General features: G+C 47.7%; 2 protein-coding genes across 2 annotated transcripts; both read right to left on the minus strand.

Moving 5' to 3' along the window:
* Positions 1–1,046: 1,046 nt before the first annotated feature.
* metap2a (methionyl aminopeptidase 2a) lies at positions 1,047–5,763 on the minus strand. Its single transcript, XM_068754986.1, has 11 exons — positions 5,607–5,763; positions 4,483–4,578; positions 4,334–4,396; positions 4,157–4,259; positions 3,664–3,825; positions 3,349–3,530; positions 2,623–2,717; positions 2,429–2,525; positions 2,154–2,257; positions 1,954–2,069; positions 1,047–1,877 (listed from the first exon to the last, which is right to left on the minus strand). Exons 1-11 carry the CDS (start codon positions 5,749–5,751, stop codon positions 1,625–1,627), a joined length of 1,416 nt encoding a protein of 471 aa, XP_068611087.1. The 5' UTR covers positions 5,752–5,763; the 3' UTR covers positions 1,047–1,624.
* A 920-nt stretch (positions 5,764–6,683) lies between these two features.
* vezt (vezatin, adherens junctions transmembrane protein) lies at positions 6,684–15,828 on the minus strand. Its single transcript, XM_068754984.1, has 12 exons — positions 15,744–15,828; positions 14,860–14,997; positions 12,573–12,662; positions 12,307–12,491; positions 11,932–12,216; positions 11,006–11,164; positions 10,709–10,856; positions 10,217–10,578; positions 9,935–10,128; positions 9,102–9,208; positions 8,789–8,996; positions 6,684–8,098 (listed from the first exon to the last, which is right to left on the minus strand). Exons 1-12 carry the CDS (start codon positions 15,777–15,779, stop codon positions 7,569–7,571), a joined length of 2,442 nt encoding a protein of 813 aa, XP_068611085.1. The 5' UTR covers positions 15,780–15,828; the 3' UTR covers positions 6,684–7,568.
* Between the last annotated feature and the right edge of the window lie 914 nt (positions 15,829–16,742).

Here is a 16,742-nt window from a genome sequence, read left to right on the forward strand (position 1 = left end):
TCTTAAAAGTTCTAATTTAACAAGTCTGACCTCCGAACCGAAGCTCAACGGGTTTGGGGCCTGAACTATCCCCCGTCCAGCCGGATGCTTGTGTTCAAGTAAAGTGCCATTCTGTTCAGAAAGCCGATTTATTTTTGTAACTCCTTTAAAGCGGAATCTGCTGCAGTCCCATCCGGACCAGAATCTGGATTACGAATGTACTTGAAACTACCGGAGGTTTTACAAAGTTTTATACAACCGCTGATTGTTCAACACCACCAGCAGTTATGACCGAGTGTGTGTGTGTGTGTGTGTGTGTGTAGGTGTGTGTGTACGAAGTGCGTTTCATTTACTATAAAACCCAAAGCAAACAGGATTGCTGTCAATAGAATGTGATATCTCCATACCGGGGGGGGGTTTAAATGATCCTTGTTTTTTCCCCCTCCACTGTCAGATGTTTGCATTTACATGTGTGTGTGTGTCTGTGCGTGTGTGTAAATTTATGAAAGTTATACTATGCAAATTATTACCTCAATTTGTTCTAGAGAAAATTACCTCAATAAATGAGAATATTTTTTTCATTTTTCTACAGATGAGTCACTTTTTTTTTTGTCTTTGTCCAAGTCCTTTATATCCCTAAAATGAGTTTACGTAGGATCCGTGACGTTACTGGAAAGGGCTCCTCGATGAGTTTTAAACCCCGTACACACAGTACACACCGGTACTCCATCAGCGTCAAACGGTCTACAACACTTTACTAGTGAAATCAAACAAATCAGAAACTCACCAGTGGCCCAAAGATCAGTTAAGGCAATGAAAGAATGGAAGCTAATCATAATGGAGAAACTGATACCAGCAAATATTTCACTTTTTACTCAATAATTTGAAATACACGATTCTGCCAAAAGCATTCACCCAGATAAAAGCTCTAACGGCACGCTCACGTTCTTAAAGCATCCATTTTCATGCTCCTGTTAATCTTGGGAAGACGAGCAGACTAATCGCCTCAACGTTGTGCAAAGTTCTGTTTCTTGCAGCGTGATTAGAGAATTGACGACGGCAGCCCACACTGAGCAAAAAAATCATTTAATCATAAGTCTTAGAAAAACCTTTTTCAGGGAGTTCAAAATGAAGCATTTTATTTTTACTGGGAACAAACAACCAGTGTAACATAATAGAAACCATGATACTAAAAGGGCCAGAGTGACAGAAGCCTATATGGAGATGCCGTTCACTTCGGCCCCGCCCCCAGTTGAAACGGTAGGAAGCGTCGGCATCACGTGTGTAACTTTTAGTCGAGTCAGAGGCTTCAGAAATAAAGAACAAAACGTCAGAGCGGCGTCTGGTTTCACTTTCTCTTCGACCCGTCGCTGCTTCAGACTCAGCGGCGGCTTAAATAATTGTTTAACTGGTCTTATGTTGTGTAAAATGGGTCCACAGGCTAGCCCCCCCCCCCCCGCCACCCCCCCCCAACAAAGCCAGTCAGTCTTCCTTGCAAGCTGTGAGTGGTGCATTTTGGGTGATACAGCAGCGGCCAGGTGTCGAGGAGGCTCTGTTCTCTCTGAAGGAGAGACATGCCAACAGTGAGTGTGTGTGTGCGTGCGTGCGCGTGTGCGTTAGGGGGCGGGGCTTCCGAGGGCTGGTGTCAGTAGTCGTCTCCCCGGCTCACCACCTCCTTGCAGGTGGGCCTGAGCAGGATGGTGTGCTCGAACTGAGCCGTGTAGCAGCCCTTGGTGTCGCAGAGGGGGGGGTAGGGGTCCACGATGCCCAGGTCGCACAGGTTCTTCAGGGCCATCAGGTACTTGCTCTCGCCCCGGCGGTCCAGCCAGCGGCGGCAGAACGCCAGCGTGCCAAAGTTCTCGTTGATGACATTCAGCAGGTGCTTCGCTCTGGGCAGCCTGGGGGGGGCGTTACGTCATCAGATGTGTGCTTTTCCCGCAGGAATGCAAACATTCGATGGGGGGGGGTCTTTACCTGATGGGGACGTGGCCGACGTCGAAGTTCTTCATGTAGTGGGAGCATTCCATGTCGTCGTGAACCACGCCTTTGCCCGTGCTGCCGAACGTCTCGATGGCGTAAACCTCCCCTTCCTGCGAACGCAGTCAGCCATTACCGAGTCTGAAGGGGGGGGGGGGGGGGGGCTTCGAGGAGTCGGAATGACGCGATGTACTCGCCTCCATCTTTGTGGCTTCTCCTCCTTTCACGATGGGCACAGTCTTGCCCGCGTGAATTCTGTACTGGCCGATCGAATGACCGTTTAGGTTTCGGATCGGCTTCACTGGAAACGGGAGAAGCAAAAAAAAAAAAAAAACACTGCTTACCAACCTCCGAGCTACCGTACGGCTCTACACTTTAGCATCATCAATCATTTAAACGCCTCCCGGTGGAGCGGAACCGGCGCGTGAACAGCGTAAAAGCGTTCCGACGGCGAGAGCAACACGATCCTCACCTTGGTACGTCTTGCCGGCGAGCTCCACCTCGTAGGACTCCATCACTTCCTGGATGGCCTCGCCGACGTCGCACAGGCGCACGTCGATGCCGGCGTTCTGCAACAGACGGGAAACGGCGAGCTCCGGATGAAACATTCAGGGGGAGGGGGGGGGGGGGTTGGGTTTTTTTTTGGTGTGTGGCGAGTGATCCTACTTTGATCCCGGTATTGGTGGCGTCTCTCACAGCCTCCAGCAGCTTGTCATACTTTGGATTAAACGTGACAGTGAAGGCACAGTCAATAATTCTCCCTGTAATCAGACACCGAACAGAAGCAGAGCCTCTTTTAGGTTGATGTGCGCGCCTGCATCGAACAGTTCAGTGTGAATACTCTAGAGCGGCGGTACCGGTCCGTGAGGCATTCGTCACCGGGCCGCACAGGAAGAACGACTAACGCGTACTGTTTCCGTTGTATCGATTATTAGAGTCTAAAAGGTGTTTTATTTTGAAAAACGACCGGATTTTTGCCAACGTAACATTCGCCTGTGAGTTTTCATGCTTTACGTGATACGTTACTAAAAACAGACGTGAACTAGTGACGATCAATAGAAAACAAACGTCTTTGGACAGCTTCTTTGCTAGAGAGAGTCCAACTGAGGAGGAAGAAAAGAAAAAGAAAACCTATTTTAACAGACTTAAAACGCGCGTTTAGCAGCAGCTGATTAGCTTCGTTAACGAGCACTGAAGGGGTCAAAACTGGTAAGATTAGATTCTTCTTTTTTAATTTAATTACCCCCCCTCCCCCCCCTCCCTTCCACGAAAAAATTGCCCGCCATGAAACCGGTCCGCGGCGGGAAAAACGTTGGAGACCGCCGCTCTAGAACGCTGCCGTGAAGCGGGCCCTCGCACGCATCGATCGCTGGGGGGGGGGGGGGGGGGTACCGTTGATGTGGGTGCCGAAGTCTATCTTGCAAACGTCGTCGTACTGCAGGACGGTGGTGTCGCCGGCGTTGGGGGTGTAGTGGGCGGCGCAGTGGTTCAGGGAACAGCCGGTGGGGAACGCCAGGCCGGCGTTCAGCTTGTTCTCATTTATCAGCTTGCGAGAACAATCCTCCAACCGCTCACTGGGGGGGGGTTTAAAGTGGAAAGGCAGCAGTCTATTAGCTGAAAAATAGCTTGGAATTAGCTATTAGCAATTGTTAATCTGCCAATAAGGAGGGGGGGGGGGGGGGGGGGGTTAGACAGCAGTAGCCTCACCAGATGTCGATCATGGTCAAGCCGGGCTTCATGAAGCTGCGCACGTGCCGGCGGACCTGTCTGTGGGCCTCCGCCGCCTGCCGGAAGTCGTTCCACACTTCCTCGTTGGCTTTATCGAGCACGCGCTTCTCCTCGTGGGTCGTTCGCCACGCCGCGCTCGAGCTGGGAGGAGAACACGCAGCGCAGTCACCGGAAAGCCTCGGGGATATTCCTCCGTGTATTCGGGGTTCAGGGCGAACAAGTAGAACAGGAAACTCTCCACGTTAGACCTTCCCACGATGCGCACGAACTGGAGCTCTCTCTCTCCCTCTCTCTCTCTCTCTCTATCTCTCTCTAAAACAAAAAAGAGCTACGAGAGCGTGTAGAAGAATTAAATCGGTCCTTACGACGCATCAAAGAATCAGGGACGCACGCAAACCAACGGCGTGATCGCTGGACCGCAACGCGGGAAGAGATGTGTGTGTGTGTGTGTGTGCGTGCGTGCTCTGCTTACCCGTCCTGTGAGGGCGGGTACTCGCACTCCTGGCCAATAGGGAACGCTCCATTCGGGTACAACTCGGAGATGGGCACAGACGGCGGCTCACTTTGAGATTTGGCTGGAAGAATAAACATCAACATTAAAGGCGACGCAATCAAAGGCAACGGCGCTTTAACCACGCGGCCAGCTTACGTCCTTTCTTCTTCTTTTTCTTCTTCTTCTTCTTCCCCGCAGCGTTTTCGCCGTCATCTCCGTCTGCGAGTGAAGATATTTTGTAATGTTTTAAACGCGCTTCGTCAAGAAGATGACGTGGATCGTGGGGGGGGGGGATAGCTTCGCACCTTCCTCGCCATCCTCTTCTTTCTCCTTGTCGTCCATCGCCTGCTTCTCCAGCTGTTTGGTCACTTCGACCGCACCGCCAGCCTCCGCCTCAGTACCTGCAGCATCAGCAAAAAAAAAATCAACAAACACAGACGGCCCTCGCTTAATGACGGCGTTACGCACGCGACGCTGCGAGAAAAACGCTTCTAAATTCCCCCGTTTGTGTTCGCTGAGCTGGGGATGTTTGGCAGACAGCTACTAGAGACATCTCTTCGCATACTTTGTGTGTTTTGTCTCAGAATATACAGAAAATTTAAATATTTTGAGCGCGTTATGAGGCCTGACAGGGGAAACAGCAACACAAACCAAACCGCCTTCGACCCGCATGCTTCATGACAGTCAGCGTCAGGTTCAACGCCTTTCAAACGGTATTTCCACCAGGACTTTCAAAGTAAAGGTCGTCATTTAATAAAGGTCAAGCATTACAAATTGGCACTGGCAATGTGATCGTTTTAATATAACTTTTCAGCAAAACCACGTAGAATATTTCAACCAAGTAGCTTATGTTTTCTCCAGTATCAATTTCTGCTAGCAGCATGACCTCAACAATTGTTGGAGTTTCCTGCTTGAAAGATTTCAAACTGCACATTACTTTAAAGAGGACATACATTTTGCAAAATGTATCCTAGTAAAATAGTTCCAAAAATATCAACATCGTACAATAATAACAATTCTGATTCTGCGCTAACAGAGATAAATACTCTATGAAAATGATTCCCTTTTTAGTAATGAAATCAAACAATCGACTGGCACAATGGCTTCTAAAAACACAAGACCGTAACCCAAATGAATTAAACTAAAAGGCAAACATTCAACTTGAATTGTATTATTTATACTGCAGTTGGTATGCATTCCGTCAGTGAAATACACCTTGTGAAACGTAAAGAAAACACACATTTCAGTAACAACACCACTTACAACGCACAAATAGTGAGAATTATAATCATAACAGGTTTGTGCACGTTTATTTTGAAGGGACATTGCGTCATTTCCGGGGTTGCCCCGGCTAACTAGCGTGATGTTGCTCCAATGAGCAGCTCAGGTAGCCTGTCAGCTAGCAAGAAACGGGTTGAACAAGCCACACCTGTCGTCGCCGTCTTGTTCTTCTTCTTCTTTTTCTTCTTCTTTTTCGTCGCCTCCTCCACGATGTCGACTTCTTCTCTGTCCACCACCTCCCCGTTGAGGACTGGTTTCTGGTCCGCGAGCGGCTCCACTATCACGTCCGCCATGATCGCAGGCACTGCTGGAAAGGGAAGCGCGAGGGACGGCGGGAGTGCTGTGTGTGACGCTGCCTTTACGGACACTCGGAATTTATCAAGATATTATCGTTCAGTCAAAAATATTCTTCACATTAACTTTCTTCTTAATATTATTTGTAGTAGCTGTTATCATTTTAATGTTAGTATTAATGAGATTTATAAATATATAAAACTTTTTTTTTTAATGAGTTTATAAAATTTGTTTTCAGATATCCGAGCTTATTGGGAGTACTTTAATGCAGCATTCAGTAAAACATGCTGAATCAGGGCAGCCCGTGTATTCATGCCTTAGGCTGATTGTTACTGATCACGGTATTACGCAAATAAGAATGCCAGTAAAGTTCAACTACGATAAATTAACCAAAATGGGTTAACGTTTTTATCTCTAAGGAAAATGTTATATTAACAGATTTTATATATTTATTCTTTACATAAATCATTGGCGTTTAAAGTTGGAGCTGCCGTGCCGTCACAAGCATCTGTGGTAGTAACAGAGGTCACCACCAGATGGCAATGCTCAGTAGTCGCCAGATAAGTTTTAGGTTTATATTTAGAAGCGTCGTTGCTTCGTGGTACACCCAGAAAAGCCCTTTTCGGTCCTCAGTGGGACTGAAATTCTTTGCTATCTTTAATGCCAAACTTCAAAGTCTGAGTTAAAATTTCTGAACTATGGCATTCAAGTCTTAAATCCTAAGTCCAAGGCAGAATCCACTACACAAACTGTGACGTAAGCCTCCTAAACTAAAGCATGAATGCCTTTAAATATGTGCAGCAGCTGTTGTGTCAGAGGCAAAATGCAACGCCCCAAAAAAAACATATCCAGTAACTTGCCGAACCAGTTTAACCCCCACGACACCGAGTCTCTGGTGTCAGAAATGACTTTCGAGATACAGCGTACCCTTCCACAATGGTATTTTATTTCACACTGAAAAATGCAGGAGGGATCAGAACAAGGCAGACAAGACAAAGTAGGAAGGTTGAGGAGGTGGTGGGGGGGGGGGGGGGCATACATCGGGGCTGTCAGACTTTCACGGCAACTTCATATGAAACATTAAACTATATAGATTGCCCTCACGTGAGCGATAAACCTCACAGCAGCGCAGTTCAATGCGTTTCAAGTGTCGAGTCATAAACAAGTTTCCATCATCTTTCAGTTCTGCTTTAAAGAGATGTTGAAAAGGGGATTGTTTCCGTCTTCGTTGACTGTTCTCAGGCGCAGTGTTGTATTGCAGGAAAAGAAATGGATAAAAAATAAAGTGCCAATAGTAGAAAAGATAGCATCTTTCATCCTCTTCTAGCAGCGCTCCCCCACAAACCGTTTCTTTCAGTACGCTTTAATGAATTAACAGCAACAACAATATACTACAAGACCACTAGTTGTTGTTTTCTTTCCGTCAAATATATTTTCCTTCAGTCTCTACAGGTTTCATAAACCTAAATTAACCAAACTATAACTATTTTATAATACACTAATGCTCTTTAAACTCAGACTTATGAGAACACTTCAACAGGGAAAATAAAAAGCAGAAATCATACACACTATTCCGCCTTCTTTATGCATGTTTTTGTGGTTCGTGGTTCTGTTACCTGAGGTCTAACAGCAAAACAGCAGTAGGAATGATGGGTAATGTAGTGGCGTGGACGGATGATGGAGGGTGGAGTGAATCTGAGATACCTGCAGACCAGCAACGGCTGAGAGGCAACGCGAGACCCGTTGATAGAAGACAACCAGACAGCAACGCTCTCTGCTCAGCGGCTCGTCAAAGCAGCAATTCAGTTTAAGCGCTTCAAGGATTTGGCTCGCTCTCTTCCTCCTCGTCCTCTTCTCCGAACGTCTGCTCCTCCATCTTGATGAGGGAGTGCGAGCGCGCCGCCGCCTGAGCGGCGAGCGCGGAGCCGATGCTGAGCACCTCCGGCCCGTGCAGCTCCGTCAGTCGGTCCATCAAAGAGACGGCAAGGAGCTTTGGGTTCAGGAAGCAGTCGAGACCGTTTTGCTCCTCCCTCTCCTCCAGGACGCCCTCGTATTGGTGGAGCTCGGATGCTCCGCCCCCTCCTCTTCCAGAGACCGAACTTCCACCCAGGTCCCCGTCCTTCGCTTCCAGGCCGCAGCAGAACTCGGTCACCGGCTCCGCGGAGGGGTCAGGCCTCGCCCTGGCATCGCTCCCTTCCTCTTCCTCCCCTTGGTTTCCTGCAGCGCTCTGTGAAATGTGGTTTCCTTCTTCTTCGTCACTTTCTACTGACCCAAGAGAAGCCGCAGAGTCCAGCGGCTTTGTGGGAGGATCTGTGGACTCGCTGCTCGCTGACGGCGTCACGGCAGCTGCAGGAAAGGAGGAATAAATCATCAGAGGGTGACGTGATATATTTAGATCCATTTTAGATGCGTTACAAATTCTAAATCATCTTTGAAAAGGAAAAGAATTGGGCCATAATCTGGAAAGTCTGTGCTGATTGGTTGACGGTAAATTATCAGCAGGCAATAATTATCTTTCCTAGTGAGCCCCGTGGGTCAGTTACTAGTTTTAGCTCCTGAAATGTAAGGATTTTAACTTCTTTCATGAAAATAATCTTGAATTAAACATTTTAGATGTTTTGATTAAAATCAGAATTGAGCACTTGGAACTTGTTCTGGCCATTTTCTTTTTTAACTAGAGACAAACCGATCAATAAAAATAAATGCAGACAAGAAAAATATCACTGCGGCCGTTTAAAACAAATATACACAAGAGGCTTTCTTATTACAGGGAGAGAAAAAAAGTCAAGATGACTTGCTGACATTAAAAAAGACAGCATTTTTAAATGAAAGAAGTTCCAAATGAATAACTCGATTTTAATTCCTACTCCTTTTTGATAGCACTTTCTCTTTCAGTGTTTTTGTGCGTATAAAACAAACATCTAGAACTCCTGTCTGGACGCAGCTCCAATTTCCAATCAGATGATAGCGTTTGAACACTCTGCCTCACCCAGCAACGTTACTACGGGAGAGACGTGACTCGGCGTCACTGCAGACCTTGGTCGCTGAAGAGCAGCTGCTTCCTCTTCATCCTCTCCCCATCTGACGCACGGAAGCCCAGCACAGCCTTTAGCTCGGACAGGACGCGGCGCGACTCCTCCCTCTCCCGCCGCTGCCTCTCCCGTTCCTCTGGCGACAACACGTCAGTCCAAGACCCCGCGCCTTCCCCGTCAGACTCCGAGTCGGACACGTAGGCCTCCCATTCCTGGATGGGCACGAGGTGAAGAGAACAGGAGGACATGTTGATGAAGGATGTCGGCGGCAGGAACTTAATGTCATTTTAAAGCCGTACTAAAGGAGGACATCTTACCAGCTCCTCTGGCACAGGGTCTCTGTCCAGTATCAAAGGGTAGGATGGAGGAGAAGCAGGAATCTCAGGTACAGGGGGGCAGAACTGCTGCGGACTCTCACCATTACCTGCACAGAAGGTGTGGACTCACGTCACCGCAACGCGGGTCCATTTGTTGTGCAACTTCTAAAATGGCCTGCTTCCTCCGTGACAAGTCTTGCATCACGCTGAAGGAGGAAGTCTGCACCAAAGTCAGGCCCCATCTAAATGTAGAAACCGACATATCACTAAAGGGGGAGTTCGTTTACCTTCTTAGTACAGTGGAACCTCGGTTCCATAATGGAAACTAGATTAATCGGTTCCGAAGCACCGGAAGCATAATCAAAGTTAAGTTAACCCAATTCTGCATCATTTACATACCGTTTTGGCTGCGGCGGAAGGTAAAGGGACTCCCCCTCCGTAAGATGACTCGGTAACTGAACTTCTGGGTTTTAATTTTCCTTCTCTTTAGCTCAGTTTTCTTAAGAAAAGTAAAATCCTTCTTTAATTCAACATCTTTTCTTTTCCAGTAGTATTACTGCTGCCTTTCTTTGGATACAAGACAAGCTGTGAACTAGTGAAGAACATATAACATCAGCATTCCACTCAAGTTCGATTAAAACAGCAACACAATTTAATTTCAAGAGTCAAATAAGAAGATTGTTACCTATGAATTTCAGGTCTGTTAAAAATAACCAATATAAAGCATATTTCTATGAAACATTATTATTCCTGGTAATACCATTTGAGAAATATGTAACTATATTAATAAAAGCAGCATTCCCGCTGTAGTTTGCAGGCCCGTACGGGTTCACCTGAGCAGGCGCCGGCCCGTCTCAGCATCCGCTCCACCTGGCTGACGGTGTCCTCCCAGCAGCCGGCGCTCGCCTGCATATGAGGCTGGAGGTGATGCAGCCGGCCGCTGATGTCCTGGTAGCCCTCCAGCGTCAGCGCCACTGGTTCCTTGGACACCATGAGTTTCTCCAAGTCGTCCTCCAAGATAATCATCCTGACAATAACAGAGGACGGACATCGAACGGACGAGAACTCAACTAGAGACGTTTTATAGCTCCGGATGAAGACGGTGGGCGTCTCACTCGCTCAGCAGGGCCTTCAGGTGCAGCTGCAGGCTTCGGATGGAGGTGTGCAGCGCGTTCAGCTCTCTGCACTTCTCCCCGACTCGCCCCGTCCTGTCGGGGCCCGTGGTCCTCAGCTGGGCCTCAAAGTGCCGGTGGAAGTCGTAGCTGCGCTGCACCTCGGCGAGGCAGCTGCCCAGAGCGTGGCGGAGGGGCTCAGTAACCGCGGCGACGGACTGATGCAGCAGCGGACGAGGAGGAGGACGGGAGGCGTCTCCTTTGGGTCCCCCGTCTTCAGACTCCTCGATTCTTTGTGGAGACAGGAGGAGAGCGAGCCGACGGAAACATTCGGAGCTTTGTCCCAACCACAGCTGGAACAGCATCTGCGGGACAGAACGAACGGCAGCCCTTCCGTTAGACTAGCCCTCCCAACCGTTGCTTCGTCGGATAAAAATCTTAACGTCTGCCTCCCAAAAGGAAAGGACGAATAAACCTTTTTCCTAAACGGCTTACCTTCAGGGCCGGCAGGCTGTAGTCGTCCGTCAGCTCCCGAGCCTGCTCGTCGCCCAGGCGCTCGATGCCGAGGCCGAGGCCGAGCTCCTTCAGAGGCACCGCAGACACGTAGTTGGTGACGTTATCGATCTCAGAGCTCAGAGGGAACGTAGGGAGGGGCTAAGGACACGTCAAGCGTCTGAGAAAATACGTGCACCTAATGTTTGCCCCGTAGGAAAACGAACTCGCACAATCCTAAGTTAAAGCATCTCCTGTCGAGATGTGAGATGTTGATCTTGTCCTCCGGGTGAAGGATATGCCTTGAGCATGTGACATGTGGCTCGCCGCGAGGATCTGAAGGCGGAGCGGAGAGCCCGGTACAGCGCCTTCCTCAGTCCGACCAGCTGCTGGCCTCGGGGCATGGCCGCCGGCCCGGCCCTGCTAAAGGAGCCGGCCGCACTCACCCTGTCGAGCAAACTTGACAAGTGAAATGTGATACGACTGTGGAGATGTCCCATAGAGGCAGGGGGGGGGGGGGGGGGGGGGGGCACACACAACAACAGCAAGTCACTTAAGACGACACCAACAGCCAGACGATTCAGACGATTCACAAGACAGGAGAACAAAAACGTGACAAAGACAACGTGACACAGCATAAAAAAGAACACTTTGATATTTTGGGGGGGATTTATAAGCTGCCCTCAAGTCTGTCCAACAAATAAGAAGCTGCAGCTAGTTAGCATAGCTAAGCTAAAACAAAAAAGGACACATCTAACCTGATTATAAATTCAACTCGTAGGATATCTACACCTCACTAAATACAACATTGGATATGTTTCCTATTTCCTTTTATGATCTGTGCACGGCAGGAGGATTTTATTCCAGACTAATTGTTCCCCATCGGATCTTCTTGCTGAGAAAGCTTTGGCTTTATATTTCCTGGACAGACATGAGAGCAGCATTCATTATCATTATTCATCATTATCCTCATCCAGCTCAGCCAATCACAGACAAATGTCTTTCACAAGCGCTGATTGAAGTATTGCTATGTTAGATAAATAGTTTTACTGTAGAAGGCAATAAATGAGGATGGAGAAAAACACACACAAAAAAAAAAACAACACGAGAAGAAAGGTTAAATTGCCGACGAAGAAATGAACCGACTGAGCAACGGCTAGAGAGAAAATAAAATAGATAGATGATAGAAACTAAAAGCTGCAGGCGGACATAAACACCGAGCTTACAGGGTGAACCCTCTGGAGATCACCTCCGTCTCCTGCACGAGACGCAGCGCTTTGCGGGACAGTCCGGTCAGCGCCTTGCCGTTGTGGATCAGCGTCTGGAGCTGAGCGGCCCGGTCGTAGACGTCTCTCTGCATGCAGCCCCGTCTCCACAGCGCGGTCCCCCTCAGACCCACCCAGCCCAGCAGCGCTGCGGCCCACGGGGCGGCGGCCGGCGTCCACACACCCCCAGACGTGGAGCATAGGGCCAGCAGCACGGCAGCCAGGCCCACCAGCGCCGCCATGTCCCTGAGAAAGGAGAACAATAATCATCATCAATAAACCCCCCCTGCAGTAACCCCCCCCCCTTCACTGTACAGCCCATTCCTACTGGCCTACCATATGGAAGGCCTGGCCGAGAGGCCCGGTCTGGGCAGGGGGCTCCTTCGGCTTGATGATCCAGAGGGGGACGAGCCGAGGGCGAGCAGACTCGGGTCCAACAACTCAATCAGCTCCACGTCCTCCTGCAGCAGGACGTCCTGATCCAGAATGCACCCCACAGAGTACCGCCCGAAGACACAGTCCTGGGAGGAGAAGGGACGCCACAAAAATAAGAACAGCCGGTTCCAGCGGCAGCATTCCTTTCTGTTTCCCCACCTACTTACCAGCTGCTGGCCCAGCTTACGAGCCGCAGAGCCACGGTGAAATGGACTGAGCCTCCACAGGTCTTTAGCCAGCCTCCATAACCGTCCTCTCTGCAAAAGGCACAGCAGAGAAAGGCGATAACTCAGCCACATAAAATATCGTCATCTGGGGCCTGGCGCAGCCCACACGGATCGGCTCAGCGGAAATAACTGAGTGACCTGCAAACCTTCATTCCTGCTTAGGCTTATTCTCCACTAATTAGATTGTCTGGTAAATGTGTATGTTCACTAACACACACACACACACACACACTCACATTTCAGAGGCGTGTCCCAGGAGACAGACTCTTTCAGGCAACAACAATAAGTATAATGTGTGTTTGTGAAAGCTTTAGTGTGGCACAAAAAGCAAAACCGCACAACAGCTTCAGTTTGTTGGATTCCATTTTCAGCACCAGCAAACCTCATTCTTTAATCGCATCAGAGCACGTCCTCCGGCTCCAGAGAATCCGGTACGTTGTCATTAGCGACAGGTGCGCCGTTCGGCTTTACTCCTGACTTCCTGCTAGTCATTCCCCGGGCTGCGTAATCAACGCCGTGACACGTCCGACCTCGATGAGACGCGGCGCTGCACGGTCCATTCTGAAGCGTGAAGCATTCCAGTGAATAACAAAGTACCTGTTTGAGTGACGGGCTTGCAGAGAAGTCCCAGCTGTGTCATAAAACCCGATCGAGAGGAGGATAGATTCACAAATGTGCTTACGGCGTTCCACGGCGTCTGTGAAACACTTTGTTAAAAACAATGTGACTCATTTTGAAACATGTTTGCAGGCTGAGTCTGTAATGACACACACGCGCGTCGGCTTCATACTGCAAGGCAGAGAAACAAGCACGCCACGTGTTTGATCTCAAACTGAAACCCTTGAACTTGCCAGATCGTGCTCAGAGAACACTCAGAGCTCTGCTATGTGATCGAACAGACAGCCCTAATCTATTCATGGGCGTGTTTAAATCTACCTTTTGGCTTTTCAGCTAAGGTTAACAAAAGGTATTTGATACAATGCTCAAAGCCAGAGGGTTAGCTAAGCTGTGCACAAAGTCCGGGAACAACGCAAAGCCGTCCAAACGTAGCAAAATCCACCAAGTAGCACCGCTAAAGATTAATAAAGAACAGATTACATCTCATTTAATCCACGCAAAAATGTATGTGCACAAATAAACAGTTGTGTATCAAAGGGGGCTTTTATGTGATTATTGATTGTGAAATTAACTTAATAAGAAAAGGTTTATAAAACGGGTTTTGCTTTTTGGTTACACAAAACAATCAATGTGAAATTTGAGTTTGAGTTTAGTTTACACAAAGTTTAGCAGAAGTATATATATATAAGGGATTAAAATCTACACGAATCCTAATCTAGTTAACACGTAGATTGTTTGCATTTATTTGCTCAGGAGACATCACTACAAAGAAAAGGCTAAAAGGGACAAAACTATATTCTTCCTCACGCCGGACAACACGTCTATTACGTTTTTAAAAACACTTAAATTTAGGAAACTCAAGTTTATATCAAGTTTAGTTCACGTTATTACAGCTATAGTATGTTTAAAATCTTGCACTGGTCGGCAGTAATGATTAAATGTCTCTAATTAGGTTCTGTGGAATCCGGATTTAAACCAGCAGCTTTAGGAATTATCATCCCACACAGCTCCAAATCAATCTGCCCCCTTCAACACAGAAACTCACCCGAACGACCTCGAGCTTTTTCATCCGCTCTGTATTCTCCATTACCGCTAACGGAAAGAGAGACAGCCGTGCACGTGAAAGGCTCCAGCTTTATCTGAGCTCCAGGAAGCTGGCCACCGATAGGACGATCCACGACCTTTCCTGCCTCATCCAAATCCCTTATCTTCGGACTCCTCAGAACAACAGAGGAAGTGCGACACGTACGGAAAATTCCTGAATGAAGCAAACACGCCACCGTTTCCCGTTGCGCGTGTGGAGGGAGAATGAAGAGAGGCTGAGTCACGAGATCACGGACTCTCCAGCACACGAGGCTCCCTGACGGGATAGTGGTTGATAGGAATTGACCTTGAAGTTGATTCATTGTACTCCCATCAGTCTACTTTTTACAAATCTATTGATAATTTTATTGCGCCACACGTTCGAGCACGAGTTCTGTTGCCGTTTCACCGGTTTGCAAAATGTTTCCATCGATAAGCGGAAGAGGAAAAGATTATGAGAGGAGAGCCTCGGAGAACAGAGACAAGCCGAGGTGCGAGGTTCGTGTCGGGGATGGAATGAACTCACCAAAGTTTTCTGCGGAGCTTCGTCTGGGGAGTCGACGTCTCCCTCTGATCCACCGTAGCCATCCTCCCGCGTCGCCGTCGGACACGCCTCAAAGTCTGTGTGCCCTAGATCGCGCAGGTACTGGAAAAGAGGGGAGTTCTGCACAGAGAGGGATGATTTGAGGAGTAGGGGATAAGAGATGACAAGAAAAGAGGCAACGAATTATGAAACATTCGCGTCAGATGCTTAGAGGAGAGACAATAGGCTGATTACATGATGATCGTTCAGCCGATTTGACATTAATCCTAATGTTACACCACCTTTCTCCAGCGTCAAACTGAAATGTGTTCAGAAAGCAGACAACTGCTGCTGATTCGGAACAGTCGGTCTCTTTCCACTCAGCTGAAGTTGAGCCACAGAGAAATGGGATGAACGGGAGAAATGCTGGAGCCGATATGCCTTTAATGTGAATCTGATTTCAGACTTATAATATTACTCCCATTCATGTAAAGTGGACTAAACATAGGCGGCACAATTTTTCATGTAAGTTAATAACCATAGATGCTGCTTCTTTCCCATCTCCGTTTACATTTTGACAATATGGATTATGCTAATTATTAATTAAACCTCTCACATGCATTGTCCCACGCAGATACATCTCATGTTTTCACCATGCAGATGTAGCTAACTCCGTATGCTAGCTACTCCGTATTTATTCGTTAATGCACGGCAAAAGGAGAAGCGGAGAAGGCTGCCTAAGTGGGGCTAAAATACCAACTAGCTTAATGCGATATCTGTTTAAGCTAGCCGAGTCGGAAACTGTCTAAACATTGCCTCAGAACTCGGGAGGTATGACAAAGCATTAAGTTACAAGTTTCTATGGCAACAGCAGCTATAATACGAACCTCAAATACAATATCGTCATCAAACTCCTCAGTCATTGCTCTCCGCCATCCACACGCAGCCCGTTTTGCATTATCAAGGTACAAGCAGAGCAGAGCCGAGCAGCAGGGTGGAACAGTTAGCCTGATGCTAAACTTCAGTCAAAGCAGCATTTCCCATGATTCTCGTCTCCTTCGGTCGCGGCTTCTTCGCTCGCATAAAACAAGCTTCCGAGTTAGTTATTCCGCCTCGTGTGGCCGGAAGAGGCAAGTGGTCCTATCGTTTGGAAAGCTACAAGAATCGTTCTGTAAAGTCAGCAAATTCATCCAGTGCAGTACCGGAAGTGTCTTTCAAAATAAAACCCAGAAGCTTGTTAACGACATGTTGTCAATACCAATTACGATAGATCGACAATTATTTAATCGAATTTCTTTAAAGAAATAATGTATATTTTACCATTTTTATCTTAGCTTCAGTTTTTTTAATCGCATGAAATAATCTATTTTTATTTTTCCAAACGGAACTTTGTTGTGTCGTCACATCGCGCTTGACGTCGTTGGGAAACGCACCGTGGCTGAAAACTTTTGGGGAAAAATGGGAAAAGTAACAGCGGTAAAGACTTAATCCGTGCATCCACTGGCAAGACAAGAAACAGCAACGACGGGCTTGCATGTTTCCCCCTGGAAATGGATTTTAAACTGACAATGCTGTTGGGAGGAGGAGAAAACGCAGATTGTCCCGCAATTCAATTGAAAATATAGATACTCATGGAGAAAGGAGCAAGTCGGGAGTCATGAGCACAGGTTGGTTTCGTGGGGGGAGCTAACTTTACTGAGCAAAGTCCTAAACTAAACCTAAACGCATGTAAATTTAAAGTTTATTCACAGGCATTGAAGGATTTTGCAATTTGAATGTCATAACGGGCTTTGTTTTTTTTACTGAGCCACATTTTGATTACAGCTTTTCTTAATAACAGCTTTTAAAAAGTAGAACGTGGCCAGAGTTCTATGTGAGTGCTTTCT

The sequence above is a fragment of the Brachionichthys hirsutus genome, chromosome 22 (genome assembly GCF_040956055.1).
Source record: "Brachionichthys hirsutus isolate HB-005 chromosome 22, CSIRO-AGI_Bhir_v1, whole genome shotgun sequence".
Classification (NCBI taxonomy): domain Eukaryota; kingdom Metazoa; phylum Chordata; class Actinopteri; order Lophiiformes; family Brachionichthyidae; genus Brachionichthys; species Brachionichthys hirsutus.